Consider the following 16493-nt stretch of genomic DNA (forward strand, 5'->3'; position numbering starts at 1 on the left):
CCCTCGCGCGCACTGTAGAGCAGAGACTCTCTTGGACCGCACGAAGGACACGCAACGGGGCACGCGGGGGATTTTCACAGTAACGTCGCCATCACCCGTCCAATTGTCACAGGCAAGTATTCAACACTTCAACGTAATGTAATATACCACTTACTGGTAAAACCACTGTATTTATAGCATGCGTTAAAATTCCCCTGATGCGTAAAAGCTATGCATAAAACAGCTTTTGATGTGGACCGTAGCCTATAGGCTACATAAGGTGGGTTAACATATCAGTGACAATCAGCACTCTTACATGGTTCTGTACCTGTCTTAAACAGGCACACGGAACGCGGCGGCTACGGGGACATCCAGGCAAGACGCAAGAACAAGATAAACCTGTCCTGAAACAACGACTGTTCACGGCGTCCCGGGGTCCCGTGGTCGTATTGCCAAGTTCCCAAGACCCGAGAAGTTAAAGCTGCCGCGCTCCAACTCCGTGATATCGACAGTACCTGGTGCTGCTACGGAGAGAGAACCGGAGGGGAGAAGACACCTCGCCCAACTGGATCTCTTACACTTTATTTCTTTTAATAGGGATTTTTGGATCTCTGCCGTCATTGACAACATTTTGCACACCAAGTGTGTTATTTTGGTTTCTTGTCCTTTTTGGGATATATAGTGGTTTAGCATTCGATTATTTTCTTTTTAAGTGCCTTATTAACTGGTAGTTATCCAGTCAGCGGGCGTGTTACCAGAGCAGTGACTCGCACAGTGATTTTCACGTATAGCAGCATAGGATCTATTTCCCAGTCCATCTTCACCATGAGCCAAGCGGATGTATCGACTTGCTCCGCGCCGCAGCGGGTTTTCCAGGAGGCAGTGAAAAAAGGCAACACTAAGGAACTCCACTCGTTGCTCCAGAACATGACAAACTGCGAATTCAATGTCAACTCCTTCGGGCCCGAGGGACAGACGGCGCTGCATCAGTCGGTCATTGATGGAAATCTCGAGCTCGTTAAACTTCTGGTGAAGTTTGGAGCCGATATTCGGTTGGCGAACAGGGAAGGCTGGAGTGCCTTACATATTGCCGCTTTTGGAGGACACCAAGACATAGTCCTATACCTCATCACTAAGGCAAAGTACTCTTCTGGCGCGCGGTGATCTGCTTCAGCTGTCAGGTAAACACGGAAAGCCAGGCTCTTGTAAATTTGCGTTTCCATAGTTGTGCCAAATTATTAAAGAAAACAGTAAACTTCCCTCTGCCTATTCAAACCAAACGGGGGTCCTTCTGGCTCGTGAGTGAAACAGACATCCCACGGTTCTCGCATGAATCTTGAAAAATAGAAAACGCCATTTAGGTGGGTTGGTACTAAAGCTTTTTTTCTTGAATGTGTATAATATAGATTGGGACTTAAAAAAAAAATTTGAACCCAGGTGTGTTTTACTCCCGAGTTCAGTTGGCCTTTCACGCGGCGACGGTCTCATCCTCGCGCCGCGGTTCCACTGAAACGCCTTTTTCTCCTCGAGCTTCATCGGAGTCGTCGGCCTGTGGCTCCACGCTGTTCACTTGTATGACCCCTTCTAAATTATTTTGATATAGGCCTAAAAGTTGGCACTTGATGCTGCGGCTGCATGCTGGAATAGCTTAAAGGGAAGAACATGAACACTGCCGGGGAGGCCATCCTCTGTTTGGGCTACATAGTCTGTTTTTCTCCTTTTTAATTAATTATGATTTTTTTTCAAAGAGCAGCATTATGATATCCAATTCGCTTTTCAGACGTGTAATCATAACAGCATTTGACACGTGTGTTGTTAAGTACTGTACACAATAGCTTTACTTTGTTTCTTTGTAAAAGTAGCTAAGCGCTCTCGCCGCTAAGCCAGCAGGCTGCCGGCACCCTCTTTCAGGCCAGTGCGACCAGTTGTCAATGGTTACTGTGTTACTAAACCGCTGCTCTGCTTTGTATCAAAACGTCAGGAAAGTCGCATTCGGAGTTCAGTTTATGCTCTCATTTCAGTATTGTATACCATCCTGGTCCTCACTGTGAACACAGGCTGGCGTATTTATGAAGGTACATTGAGAAGAAGGTGCATTTTGAATATGTTGTGGTTTATTTCTTTACAAAAATCATTACGTTTTAAGAATATTTAGGGTGACTTAAAAAAGCTGCTTCTGACTTGTACTAGGCCTAGGTTTAACAACTGGCCCCTGTGGAGACACCTTCCTAAGCCCTCTAAATTGGTCTGCAACCGAAATGCTTCCTAACTCAATCCCCCTTGAACTCGGTTTGGTTCTTATTGCCAACTACCTCGACTGTGAAGAATTAAACCCCCACCTCACCACCGACCATGCATTCTCTCACAGGAGAATCTCAACTCACACACTCCACAATAGGTCCCCATACTTCTTTAAGAGATGAACAGGACCCATTTTAGTAGCAGGTTCCAAATGAAGACCTGTTTGTAACCCAACAAGCTCCAGTCTCTGTCAATGCAATGGGATCCTTCTTGCCCATGACTGGTCTCCAACCGGGACAGTATGCTTCTTTTTTTTCAGAAGCCGAACGCCTCTTAAGGTAGCTCTGCTTGATTTCTATTTTAGTCACACACAAAAAAAACGATTTTTATTGCATGACATATAATATGCAGGGAGTTTTATTGCACAAAAAATGCGGAGCCTTTTACGCCCCCTAGTGCCTCGTCGGGTAACTGCAGGAGCTGAGGGTTACGGATAGAGTTACTACTGAGCAGGACTATATCATGTGTCATTACTGTGTTACTATACAGACTGTTAACATCACATTACTATTGCAGGATATCAATAGAAATTGGTTTTAAAAGACATCCTGCGTTTTGAAAAGTCATGGCACCCTTATGTTGGTTTTCAATGCTGCTTGTGTGTTTTTGTTCCTTCGTGTTGAGTTTTTAAAACCCTGCTACTCAGTGGCCAACAGATAGAGAAAAGTCTAACTGACAGAGTAGCATCCAGGTCCCAGGAAGATACGAGTATGCACTCTGTGTGTTTGTGTTCATGGAAGTGTGAGAGAGAGTGCGTGTGTGGGACATGAGAGCGTGTGCGTGTCTCTGTGTGTCCGGTGCTTGGTTGGGTCGAGACATATGTACGGGTGTTGAAGGTTTGTGTGTGTGTGCAGAAATGATGTGTGTGTACCCTGTGTGTACCCTGTGTCTGCTATGCTGTGGTCTGTGTGCCAGTCTGGATGTGTCTCTGTGTGTGGGTGTTTGTGCCAGTAGTGTTTATGTGTGTGTGTCGCCTGTGTCTGCTGTCCTGTTCTGTGTGTGTATTGTCTCTGTGCAACTCGTGTCTCTCCTGCAACCTGGTGCTGTTGGTGCACCCAGAATGACATGCACCAGGGACACTGTCTGAGGACCAGCAAACAAACAAACAAACAAACAAATAAACAAACAAGCCAACAAAACAGAGGCGATAGGTAAACAACAACACAATCCAGATTGGTATTAGCATCAAAACAGAAATATGCATCGCTTGTCTTAAACTTGATCTTTTTATTTGTTTTGGTATTTTTATTTTCTTTGTTTTTGTTTGAATATTGCACTGATGTCTGTTGTTGATTAGTTGACTTTACGTCAACATATTTTTTTTTTCTGAATAGAAAAAAAGGAACACAACTAAATATTATTGTATAAAGTTGCTCCAGGTTGTCGTGTCTATTGTGTGTGTTACTTTGTGAGACATGATGTTTTCACAAAGATGTATGTATCTCTAAGATCGGGTGTATGTATAAATATATATATGAATATATATAAACGCTGATAATATCTTGGGGAGCCTTCTTTTCTGAAGTGTAGTCCTCTATTGTTCTTGATGGGGAATGATATACATTTGATGGTAAGGTCATTGTAACAAAAAATAAATTGCACGGTGTGTAGTTGCTCTACTCAACAGTGTCATAACATTTATGACGGGTAGAGTGGACGACTGGATAGGTGTGTAACTGAGTGAGAGAAAGTGAGGACTGCTTTGGGCCAAGTTCTGTGTCTTCCGCAAGCTGGAGGAAGGTGAATGAGAGGGGCACGGTTCCATCGTGTTGATTTAGGATTTTTTTTCCTCTTTTTTTTTTTTGGTTTGGTTTTGTTTGAATTTTTGTTTTGAGCGTTTGTAACACTGTGATTGTGTGAGGAGTGGAGGAGATGAGTGCTGTAATATTTTTGTACGTTTGTGTACAAGCCAGTAAAGAAATCATTAAACTCACTCTGTTGTGTTGATGCATATGTTTTCCCCTCACCCCCCAGTCTGAGTTCATTCCCATCACCCCCCTTCCTCCCTCCTCATCCCCCTGTTTTCCATAGAGAAGAATGGCGAGGGGGCCAGCCGCCTCCCTCTCTCCCATGCCTGGCCCTGCCCTAGTCTTTATTCTCTCCTTTTGTCATTCATTTGGCCTCATCCTTTCACATGCTGGATAAAAGGGTGCAATGGATTGTGGGAAGTTGTGGTTTAAAGAAGGACCCCCGCCTCTGTGTGAGAGTTGGTGTTATATTACCCAGGCCTCTCTCTCCCTCTCCCTTTCTTCATCTCTCTCTCTCTGCCTGACCTGATCTTTCTTAGCTCCTGCCGACGGTCTCTCCTGCTCTCCCTATCTACAGTTCACAGTGGTTTATGTTGTGTAGAAATATTTACCGTGAACATCTGACAGTGACACTCTTCATGTCCTCTGCTCATAACACACACACACACAATGTCAAGACGGGGTTAAACTGGGATGTTATCGTTAAAAAGTATGCATATACACTACATTCCAGTGCATAGCACACACAAAAATGTACCACCAAAGGCCGGTACAGCTAAACATTCTCAGTTGTGACTATCAACTGACTATCTTGTCAGATTATCTGGCAGGGGTAGGGAAGCCTGATGGACATACTAGAGTGCTTACCAAAGTCAGGACGCCATAAGGCATACTAGTAAAGGTATAACACTTGATGCTGAGCAGAAATGTGCAGTTCTGCATGACTGAAGTTAGTAATCAAGGGTGGAAGGTTTTAACACCTTATTCTTAGAAAAAGTCAACAGGTACATGTCTGGATGTAATCTTTAAAGATGCCCGTTAGCAAGCAATGTAAAAATAACTGATGCTCACATGAAGGGGTACATCCACACTGAACTCAGTCCCTTTGTCTCATGCTGCTTTGAGTGTTGATAGGCACCAAAGCTAAACCTGTTCAAGCCCCAGACAAACACCTCTTCTAATGTGAGACTCGTACTTGACAATGTACCAAGTCAGTGTCCCTTTAAAACTCCAACTGAACCCAGCCTGGCTGTTATTCAATACCATGGCATCCTCCACCTCCATCCCTCCGTCTCTCTCTTTCTCCCTCCCTTTCTCCCTCCCTTTCTCCCTCCCTCCCTCCGTCCCTCCCTCCCTCCCTCACTTCAGCAGGATGTTATTGTTGAGCTGTGGTTCAATTGTCTGCCTGTAGACTTGGCCTGCGTCCCAGGGTTAGAGAGAGAGGGGGTGGGGGGGGGGGGGGGCAGAAAGAAAGATAGGAGGCCCCTAATAGATTCTTCATGTGCCTGGCCTGGCCTGACACATAACATAATAGGAATTTGGAAATGATTTTAGCAGAGACTCTTCCAAAATGACCAGAGATAGAGTATGTTCATATAAGAGATGTAGGAGAGAGAGAGACGGAGATAGAGAGTGCAGAGAGAGAATGAGAAGAAGACCAGACGAATAAGGTCAGGGCAGAGAGACATAAATTCAATTTTTGAATGCTTGGCTCTCCTCTGTACTCTGTATTCTGCTCTCCTTTAACAGAGGGTTAAAAAAAGAAATTCTCTCTGCAATCTTCTTTGCTCTCCGCATACTAGTACAGTCCATTCTTTGGCCACACCTCATGTGGACTTGATCAAATAAGGAATCTGCAGATGATCAAACTGGATACAAATATTAACGAGTCTGACATGCAGTAGTTGGTTGAGGTGACATCATAGTGGAGAAGGAGACATGCAGAAGATGCAGCACCAACTCCAGAAGCCCTAAACGTGCATGGGAGTTCTCCCCTGGCTGCTCTGCAGCTCCCAGATGGAGGGGTGAGAGGTCGGGTTTTAGAAACGCGCTGACTTCACACTTTGCCCCGTCCCGCAGGATCAGTTCAACAGCACCGTCTGCAGCAGCCTGTGCCCCCAGAACACGTCTGCCTGGAAGAACGACACAGAGAGAGAGAGACAGGTGGCCATGCCGGTCTTTCCTTACCCTCTGCTCCTTTCTGAACTTTCTTTTCATTCTTTCACTCCATTCTGTTAATTTCCATAGCACCAGTGACAAGGCAGTCCATTCACAGACCCCTCCTCTGTCCCCTCCTCCTTTGTCTACCCTGGGAGGGGAGGAGCGGGGGGGGGCGGAGGGACGACAGCCTCAGCTCTATTCAGCAGCCAGACGGCCAGCCATTGACAGGAACCCCCCTCCCCCTCTCTTGCCCCCCCCCCTCCCCCCAACCCAACCCTGCCCTGTCCCAACCCTGCATCCAACAGCTGCTATGCTAATGCATTGAGGATGGAAAGAGGGAAGGAGGGAAGGAAGGAGGATGATAGGAAAAGACTGAGCTGCAGCAGAGAGGCAGAAGGGTGGAGATATAGAGAGGGGGTGGAGAGAAAAAAAAGGCGAAGGGGGGGGGGGGGGGGGGGGGGGGGGGTGAATAGAGCAGAGGGTGACCCCCACCCTTCCATCTCTATACCATCCTGGAGTTTTGGAGCAGCAGACCTGTTACACAAAAGGGGGGGGGGTCCTCCCCCTTCTACCCTGGCCTCTCCCCCTGGCCTCCCTTTTCTCATTGAAATACTTTTTATATCCCTGTGTTAAAGAAGGGCTGCTACCACAGACCTGTGTGTAGCCTTACCACTCCCCTCACCAGTCTCCTGGGCGTGTGTGTGTGTCAGTCATTCCTCAACTCTCTACACATGGATACGGGACACCTGACCGTGCCGCCTCATTCTTCATACACACACACACACGCACACGCACACACACGCAGTGTGTTTGACCTATTGCCTATTGGGAAATCCGAGACAGAGTTTACTAAGCAGATTTGTATCAGAGCCTATGTGTCTGTGATGGCACCAGCATTCCATCTGGTTTGCGTGCGTGTGCTTCTGCGTGTGTGCATCTAGCTGTCCATGCACTGTAATTTTGTATTTGTTTTGACTGCATCTGTTTGTCTTGACATGCCAGTATGTGAGATTGCATGGGCACGCTGGCCAGGTTAGGTCTATGCAAGAATGTGGAATGTGTAAAAAAAAAAGAAAAAAAGCAAATCGTCACCTCTCCTCACTTCAACTTTGCCCTCCTCTCCTCACTTCCCCTCCCCTCTCTGGTGACCTGGTGGCCCACTGGGGCGAGCCGCCCCATATGACATCTGCCTATTTGTTTGCGGGTGGTGGTGGTGGGGGGGGGGTTGCCCATATGGAGCATCCTACCCTAACCCCCCCCCCCCCCCCACATCCCCTCCCCTCTAGACCTGCAACCCCACATCCCCCACACTCCCCCCTGCTCAGCTACATCGCTACACTCTCCTGCTGCCTGCCTCCTTTGTGCAACCTGTGTGTGTGTGTGTGTGTGTGTGTGTGTGTGACACTTTCGGCTCATTCCTGCACAAGGCTGCCTGTGGAGGGGGGTGCCGGGGCTAGAAGTGTTTGTGTGTGGAGTGTCTGGTCTGGGGGGACACAACCGTGCAACAGGCTGCAGGGCTGTGACATCAGACACCCTCTCTCCCATACCCCCCCCCCTGCCCCCCTGCTCCTCTCTCCAAAGAAGGGGATACTGCAGCAAGACCCGCAGCTGGAGTTGATGCTGGTTTGAGGGGCGAGTCATCGTGTGTGTGTATGTGTGTGTGTGTGGGAGGGGGGGGAGGGGGGAAGCAAAGGCCCACAATGCAGAGTAGGGTCTCTCCCAAATACTCCCCATACCTCTGCCAGCCCCCCCCCCCCTTCTCCACATGTTAGTGGTTCTATGTAGCCCAGTGTGTCTCGACCTGTCGTGTCCATCTGTCTTCTAGTTTAACATGGTACGCTGAACTGGACCGAGCTGAGGTTTACACTAAAGCCTTGCAAGACTAACTCCTGTTTGATTTGACTTTGCGTATCAGTCCCACTGTGTTTTGCGTGTCCAGTCATCTCTTGTGCATGTCCAGTCCCCTTAGGGTTTGTGTCTCTCCTTGTTTGTAGTTCTTAATGTGTGTATGTGTGTGTGTCGCAGAGTAATTATGGAGAATAAAGACCTAGTTATACAGAATGGGTTTGAGTTTGAAGTGAGCTGGGAGATGGTTTTCTGTTTGGCTGGGCACAGTGAAAGGGCCTATTCAGTAACCTCTCTCATTGCAAGCTTCCATTCTGGCCATTGTCCTCCCCCCACCCTCCCTTTCTCACCCGCCTTTCAACACACTACTAGGTCCTGGGGGGGAAGGCTGTGGAATGGGGGAGGCTGGGAGGAAAAAGGAGGAGGAAAAGGAGGAGGAGGGAGGGGGGAATGGCACATGGGGAACCTGTCTGAATGAGTGTGGAATGGGGGAGCAGAGGAGAGAGGAAGGCAGCGAGAGCAGGAGGGAGGGGTGAGGGGAGGGGGGGGGGGGGGGGGGGGGGGGGGCGGAGAGATGTGTGTGACTCTGGTCTGACTGGACCAGTCTGACTGTGTGTGACGCAAGGCTTCATGTTTCATATTCATTTCAAACACACATCCAGGCTTTCATGGTATACCTGCTTTTCAATCCTGGTCACACTTCATAATCATCTCAAATTAGATTTCAGTCCAATTGAAATGTCCCTGTCAATGGGAGTATAGACTGATTTCAACACCAAGGGTGTTATACTTGGAGTGACAAGTGATCACCAAGAGACCACGACTTTCAGAAACTCTAAAGCACTCCACAGTCACCTGAACACAGTCAGTTGTCAAGCGTGGACTTCAAATAATTCACTTAAATGTGCTGTGAAACAAATTCCATGATTTGCTTCTCAGTAGATTATATACGTGTAAAATTTGTTTCTGAAAGCATGTGCAAAGCGCAAAAAAAACGTTGTCGCACTGAAATGTGGAGTTAGACCGTTGAACAGTTTCTCACCTGTTTTCAGCTCAGGTTTTGTTTAGGCAGGGCAAAACCCAACCTATCTACATCACAGCCACCTGTCTACGTCAGATTACAGACGGTTTATTTAACCTGCATTCTATTACTCAGCTGGTACGATGCAAAGACAAAGTAATTAACACATAAAACACTCAGAGACTGCAGGTAGGTCTGTTATGATATCTGCAATTAATTTAGCTAGTTGTTGCGTTTGTTACTAAATTCAATAAATTCGAGGGGGCGGAGCTTCAGCTCCTTCAGGCGACACGCCCCCCCCTTATCAAGCAGAGAAGACTGCTGATTTCATCACGATTTAAAAGCATAATTTAACAATCTTATCTGTTTTTTTCATTCAAATTTGGATGTGTATTTAACAACACATTCTTCTTTGGTGTGATGAACTCAAAACTCATGATCAGTTCTGCTTTACAGCCACTTTAATGTGGAAACTCTTTCAGTTTCTGTGATACCATTTCTAGAATTTGTATTAATCCTTCATTGAAAGCCTTTCAACTTCCTCATCTATTTGTTGCTTTAATGGTTTGTCTGTGAAGGAGAAGAAGAACCGAAATTGTTTAGTGAAAGTCAGTTCCTGTTCCAAGATCATCGGAGCCCAGCAAAGACACCTGGTTCTCCCTGGTTACTGGGTAAACTGCAAATGAGTCTTCTTGGGATGAATAAAGTTGTCTGAATCTGAATCTGATCGATCGTCTTTGCCAAGCTTCGTCACCTCTACTGACGGGTGATACCATAATCATCCTCATCACCCCCAGACAGACACACACAAAGGCTGTATAGGATCCAAAGGTAGGATCAATATGGTGCGTGTGTGTACAGATGTGGACCCCCAGCAGGAGAGGGGAGCCTGCTAGACCTGGGATCGTCTGCTCTCAAGGGTCGTCTGGCACGCACAGCATGGTGCCACTTTTTGTTGTGTGTATCTTTCCCTGTGTGTGCGTGTGTGTGTTGGAATACAAGTCATATTATGTGCAGGCTCATTATCTTCAACACAACCATACATATTTCATGCCCCGGGGCACGGCAACACAGGGGTCATAGTGCATCCAAGACTCAGTGTGTGTGTGTGTGTGTGTTTGTGTGTCCCACTGAAAAGCTGACATTGTGAGGCTGTAGGGGGTTCTTAATCACAGAGGAACTTATAAAGAAATGGGGCAGGAGGGTGTAGAGTGTTGATGGGAGACTTGTCTGGTGGGCATAGTGTGATGGGAATGCTTCGGCTGGGTGTATTAGTCTTAGTATTACTTCTGCGAGGGGATACAAGTGTGTCTGCATGTGTGTGTGTTGGTGTGTGTGAATGAAGGCTTGTCCTGACCCCCCCCCCCTCCCCCCATTTCTCCCAGTCTCCCTTCATCCTTCTCTTCCCTACTCCTCCTCCACTGTCTTGTGTACGTTCCCTAGACTCTCTTTTTCTCCCTCTCCTCACGCCTTCTCTCTCCTCCCTTCAGACCCCCCCCTCTCTCTGTCCCTTTCTCCCCCTCTTTCTCTCTCTCTCCTCCCTTCAGACCCCCCCTCTCTCTCTGTCCCTTTCTCCCCCTCTCTTTCTCTCTCTCTCTCCTCCCTTCAGACCCCCCCCCTCTCTCTGTCCCCTTCTCCCCCTCTCTTTCTCTCCCTCCTCTCCTTCCCTCATTACTGTCTGTTTTCGCTCTTTCTCTGTTCTCAGTCTGGTACTCTTCTGGCTGTGTGAAAACAGCCGCATAGATCTACCAATAATGTAATACAAATAATGGAAGCATTTAGCAGACACTTTTATCCAAAGTGGCCAAGTCTGGAGGGATTTGAAACGGCGACCTCTTGATCTGCAGCCAAGTGATGTGAAGCACGTAGAGACCCCCCCCCCCCCTCCATGAGGGTCAAGCTGCTCCTTAGCTGTTGAAAAGCAAATTCAGTGAATGTGTAAGCAGGAATAGTGTGTGTCTGCCATTTATCCTTTAGACTGGTTCATGAGAGATGTCATGTAGTGAATAGGACAGGTACACGAGAAACTGTATCTTCAGACATCCCAACTTGCAGAGACTCATTTCCGGGAGGTCCCCCCCCCCCCCCCCCCCAACCAGCTCGTACTATCACACGATTAACGTTCTTTTGGGCCAAGCAAACTTTGAAGTTTTTTTTCACCTGCTGTTGCAGCAACTACTGACGGTGGAAAAACTACAACACCACACCGGATCTAGACCGAAAACAATACAACGACCACGTCGCACACACTTGTTTGGGCTTGCGAGCCGGCTAAAGAGTGGTCGGTTAACGTTACGTTTTGAGTGGATGGCGAGCGCGAGACGCCGAAATGGATGCCATCAAAATTCTGAATTGAACATTTACTTAAAAAAAGTTGCCAAATGGTTCCATTGAAAAGACCAAAGTGATCTTTGAGTTTTGTTGTTGTGAACTGAGCTATTATCCAAGCACGTCCAGTCTGAAACACCACTTGATGGCCAAGCACACAGATATTGCGAATTCTCCGCCCCCGTCAAAGCCAGGCGATTGCAATGTTGTTTTTAAATAAAATAAAGGGGGCGCTACATAAAAAACATTTGCACTTAGCAATCCGATCCACTTTTCCATGTTGATAACAGCATCAAAATCAGAAAAAATAACGGGACAAAAAGAAATCAATGGATATTTAGAATAGATAAAAATGTGCGATTAATTGCGAGTTAACTATGACATTAATGCGACTAATCGCGATAAAATATTTTAATCGTTTTACAGCACTAATAAACATGTCTGTAAAATGAGTTAGTTGCCAAGCACCCATAGGATGAACTAACAGTCTAGACAGTTGTGTTATTATGGGATGCCTGTATGGTCCTTGTGTCAAGGATAGAAGACTTAGGGTGTGTGTCCTGTCCTGTGTTATCTGACTCATCCCGAGGTTACATATTTAGTCAGTGAGTAAACTGCATGTACTTTTCATGTGTTACATATTCCATGTGTGTGTACACATGTGTGCTTGTGTGTGTTTGTGAGGCAATGTGGGTGTGAAAGGAATAATCAGAAAAGTAGTCTGGCCATGTGAAAATGCTGAATGAAGATACTCCTCGTGTGTGTTTGTATATCCGTGTGAGAGGCACAGACAGAAAATGTGTAATTGTATGGGTTAACGAGAAATCGATTAAAATCTATATCTAATAAATCTATGTGCGTGTGCGTTTGGTCTGTCCAGAGCTGTGATGTTGTAAGGAGATGTTGTCTGAGCAGAAGAGGGACGGGCCAGGTGATGGCCTGGTGTGAAAGGTCACAGAGATCTGTTCCTTCCTGCTTCCTCTGCGAATATACCCAGCATTCTGCATGCTGTGCAGCACCAATCAGAACCCGGAACTCTTGGAACCAGGATGTCAGGCTCCTCATCCAGCCAAGATGAGAGAAGAGGAGAAATGAAGTGGGGCAAGGAGGGGAGGAGTAAGGAGACATGAGAAGAGATAGAGACAGTGCGATAGAAGAGAAGGGAAAAAGGGATGTGACATTGAAGGGAAAGACAGGATGAGGGCCGGGGGCTTAGATAACTAGTGAGAGGGGAAAGGAGGGAGGAGCGAGGAGAGGGGTGAAGGGATCTAGCAGGGGCATCAGCTAAAGCAACATCGCCCCCTGCTGGTCACTGTTACACACACAAACACACACTTGCTGGGAGCAGAACGAGGCGATGACGGTCAGCAGGACGGGTGGAGGCGTGAGGACAGAGACGTCATGGGAGGAGCCATGGAGGGGGAGATGGACGAAGGAGAGAGCACAGGCCAAGGGAGAGAGGGTTTGAAGGGTTGACCCCCTCTGGACACAAACACATCAGTAAGAACGCAAACAAATCACGGTTCAAAGTCTTCTGTGTCTCTGTTTGATCATTTCTGTCTGGGCAGTTTAAACAGATGACTGCACGAACAGGAGCCTTCAAAGGGACGCGTGCACACACACACAATATACACCCACGACACACTAGCGTAAAGTACCAAACAGTAAGTCAGGACAGAGACTCAGAGAAGGCAACACAGTCAGATCAGCTTTTTATATTGTTTTATTAAGTGTCTGTGTAGGATAGTCTGACTGATTATGTTTGACTGTGACAAGCTGCGTAGGTTAGCTGTATGTCTTGTATGTGTGCGGTCTATCTTTGTACACTCCTTTAGTTGGCCTGCAGGAATTTTCCTTCTCCCGCACAGTACAAACACAAATTAAACAACAACTAGAGATGGTACAATTTCTGGGGAAATTGTAGGGTGTGCTTGCTTGCGTCGGTTGCAGGTGGGTCCGTTTTCCCTTCTAGTGATATGTTCAAGCATTTAGCCAACTCATATTGCATAATTCATTAAGAACACCCTTTGAAACAAGGAACCCCCTTTGAAACAAGCTACTGTAACAACTTTGTCATTGGCAGTATTTCAGATGGAATTGCGATTCAAATAGTACCGTCTGCTAACTGAAAATAAGCCCCCCAAAACGTAAATAAGTTCGACATTAATTTAGGGGGACCAAAAAGGCCGCTTCCCTTGACAGCGGTCAAATATGCATAGCAACGGTCAATTATGAGAGGGAAGCCCCATTCAAGTGAATGGAGCATTCTACAGCATTAAGAACAGCTGTGTAATGAGACATAATAAAGTTTAGCCATAGCTGTGGCATTGAAGACAGTACTGTAGCCTACTACTAAACACAATTTCAATTTTTTTTTGAAAGTTATAAGCTGAAGCTTCAAAACACCCGAAAGGTAATTTAAATAGGGGCTGGAGCTGGACGAAGGCATAAAACTACAGAATAGAGAAGAAAAATGCTAAACAAAAAGTGCAAAAAAATCAAAAAGAAGAGAAACAATGCATAACAATTAAAAAAAAGCAGAACATTTATTAAAATTAAGCAGAAAATTATTTGCTGGAGTTTTAAAAGGCCTGAAATGTATGTTAGAAAATACCTGCAGCAAGATGAAGGCAGAAAAGTACAGAAAAGAGAAAAAAAATGCAAAGGTAGCCTACTGGCAGTTGAAAGATAGTGCTGTGAAAGGTATTTTTGAAAGGACCTGGAGCAAGATGAAGGCAGAAAACAGAAGAAAAGAAAAAGAAAAATGCAAAACAAAAAGGGGGAAAATTTCAGAAAGATGAGCTGCAAGAAAATGTGAACATTTTGCAGAAAACCAGTTGCCGAAGTTTGGGTTGAACGAATTTGAAGGTAAAAGGACAACACTGGAATGACTTGAACTTGCTGGTAAAACGTAGCAACCGTTGGTCATTGGCAACAGACTGGCAACATTTCTAACGTAGAATCTAGGTATCAGGTTCAAGATGGAGTAGAAACTAATCATGCGTGCCTGCACACCCAGTCCTGTTCAGACACTTAATTTAAGATGACATCAAAATAATAATTCATAGTGCAGGGTTGCTGGTGAGTTTTTTATAGCAAATAACAAGATCATGCTACATCTAACCAGCGGATCATTTCTTGCAAGTGTGTCAAAGTGGTATGTATTAACACCGTAGGCTTGAATAATAACCGAAGGCGTGAAGCTAGAGAGAGGATGCAATGGAAGATTTCCTACATAAGTAGATCTACTACTTCAAATTGAAAACGGAGAAGATATTTAGAGTAAAGACAAGTTACTTTACATCTTCGTTCAATATCGTCAATTAAAAGTAAAAACTTTCCAGTTATGAAGCGTTTGTTCGTAGGATTAACGCCAGCTGCAGCAAACACTTAGTGCTAGCTACCCAGCCCTGGTTTGGCTGTTCGTGACGGTCAGCTATGACAGTCGAGCCTCGATTTTTGCAGATTTCTGTAAAACTTGCTAAAATAAAAACGATCTAGCTAGATTATGTACACTTTAAGCTCAATGTACATACCTTCTTTGGCCAATTTGGTCGATTGTGGAAAAAAAGTCGAACCGTTATTAGTTATGGAGAGCCATCACGCTAGCTTGATTATGAGAAATGTAGCTAGAATCCACACCTCAAACAAGTTAACCTAGACGCAAAACTGTACGTCCAATCCAAAAAATAACGATATTTTCCGAGACCCAAGACTCAGAGATGTCCTTTATATGTTTGTGCGGTCAGAAATACGACTCTACCGGCAGTTTTAAAATCGCCTTCCTTTCGGCCTTCTCTGACGAATTTTACCCTCCTCTCCATTGAAATTAGTGAGAGAATTTGAAAGGCTGTTCTCGCTTCAAGGCTCAAAGCTGAAAATATGTAAATGTGAGCTCTTTAGTAGTTACATTGGCTGAAAGAGGACACGTTTTCCTACATTTTATGGTATAACTTGTTTCTGTAAGTTAAACTATATGAACGTCAGAGGAATTTGTTTGACAATTTAGTTGAATATCAGAAAAAGAGCAGCCAGCAGACTGTGCCACTCTGCTGGCTGCTCAATCATAAAAATCAAGAAGGAACAACATTTTTCATGTATTTAAAACTGTCACAATTCAAAATTTATAAATAAGAAAGAGAAACAGGAAAACAATAGTGAGAATGCTTAAGAGCATTCTCACAATAATAATATATATGTGAGATAACAATGGTTGTGCCCTTGCCGAAGGCAAAGCACACCCAATTGATCTTGGGTATGACCGTGTGTCTGGTGACTGCTGACTTGTGTAGTTCACCTCCTGATGGCTTCTCTGGTTCACCTCCCGCTGGCTTGTCTGGTTCATCTCCTGATGGCTTGTCTGGTTCACCTCCTGATGGCTTGCCTGGTTCACCTTCTGCTGGCTTGCCTGGTTGACCTCCAGATGGCTTGTCTGGTTCACCTCCTGAAGGCTTGTCTGGTTCACCTCCTGCTGGCTTCTCTGGTTCACCTCCTGCTGGCTTGTCTGGTTCACCTCCTGATGGCTTGTCTGGTTCACCTCCTGATGGCTTGCCTGGTTCACCTTCCGCTGGCTTGCCTGGTTGACCTCCAGATGGCTTGTCTGGTTCACCTCCTGAAGGCTTGTCTGGTTCACCTTCTGCTGGCTTTCCTGGTTCACCTCCTGATGGCTTCTCTGGTTCACCTCGTGATGGCTTCTCTGGTTCACCTCCTGCTGGCTTTTCTGGTTCACCTCCTGCTGGCTTGCCTGGTTCACCTCCTGATGGCTTGCCTGGTTCACCTCCCGCTGGCTTGCCTGGTTCACCTCCTGCTGGCTTTCCTGGTTCACCTCCTGCTGGCTTGCCTGGTTCACCTCCTGCTGGTTTGCCTGGTTCACCTCCTGATGGCTTGCCTGATTCACCTCCTGATGGCCTCTCTGGTTCACCTCCTGCTGGCTTGTCTGGTTCACCTCCTGCTGGCTTGTCTGGTTCACCTCTTGATGGCTTGCCTGGTTCACCTTCCGCTGGCTTGCCTGGTTGACCTCCAGATGGCTTGTCTGGTTCACCTCCTGAAGGCATGTCTGGTTCACCTCCTGCTGGCTTGCCTGGTTCACCTCCTGCTGGCTTGCCTGGTTC

At 46.2% G+C, this 16493-nt stretch overlaps 1 protein-coding gene across 1 annotated transcript; it reads left to right on the top strand.

The window, feature by feature from the left end:
• Positions 1-4213, top strand: nrarpa (NOTCH regulated ankyrin repeat protein a). The gene is made up of 2 exons (XM_047044807.1): positions 1-112; positions 321-4213. The coding sequence occupies exon 2, from the start codon at positions 805-807 to the stop codon at positions 1141-1143; it is 339 nt and encodes a 112-aa protein (XP_046900763.1). The 5' UTR covers positions 1-112; positions 321-804; the 3' UTR covers positions 1144-4213.
• Positions 4214-16493: the final 12280 nt, after the last annotated feature.

Source organism: Hypomesus transpacificus, chromosome 22 (genome assembly GCF_021917145.1).
Source record: "Hypomesus transpacificus isolate Combined female chromosome 22, fHypTra1, whole genome shotgun sequence".
Lineage (NCBI taxonomy): Eukaryota > Metazoa > Chordata > Actinopteri > Osmeriformes > Osmeridae > Hypomesus > Hypomesus transpacificus.

Coding starts and splice junctions, on each gene's coding strand:
- nrarpa (XM_047044807.1), top strand. CDS start 805: ATGAGCCAAGCGGATGTATCGACTTGCTCCGCGCCGCAGCGGGTTTTC.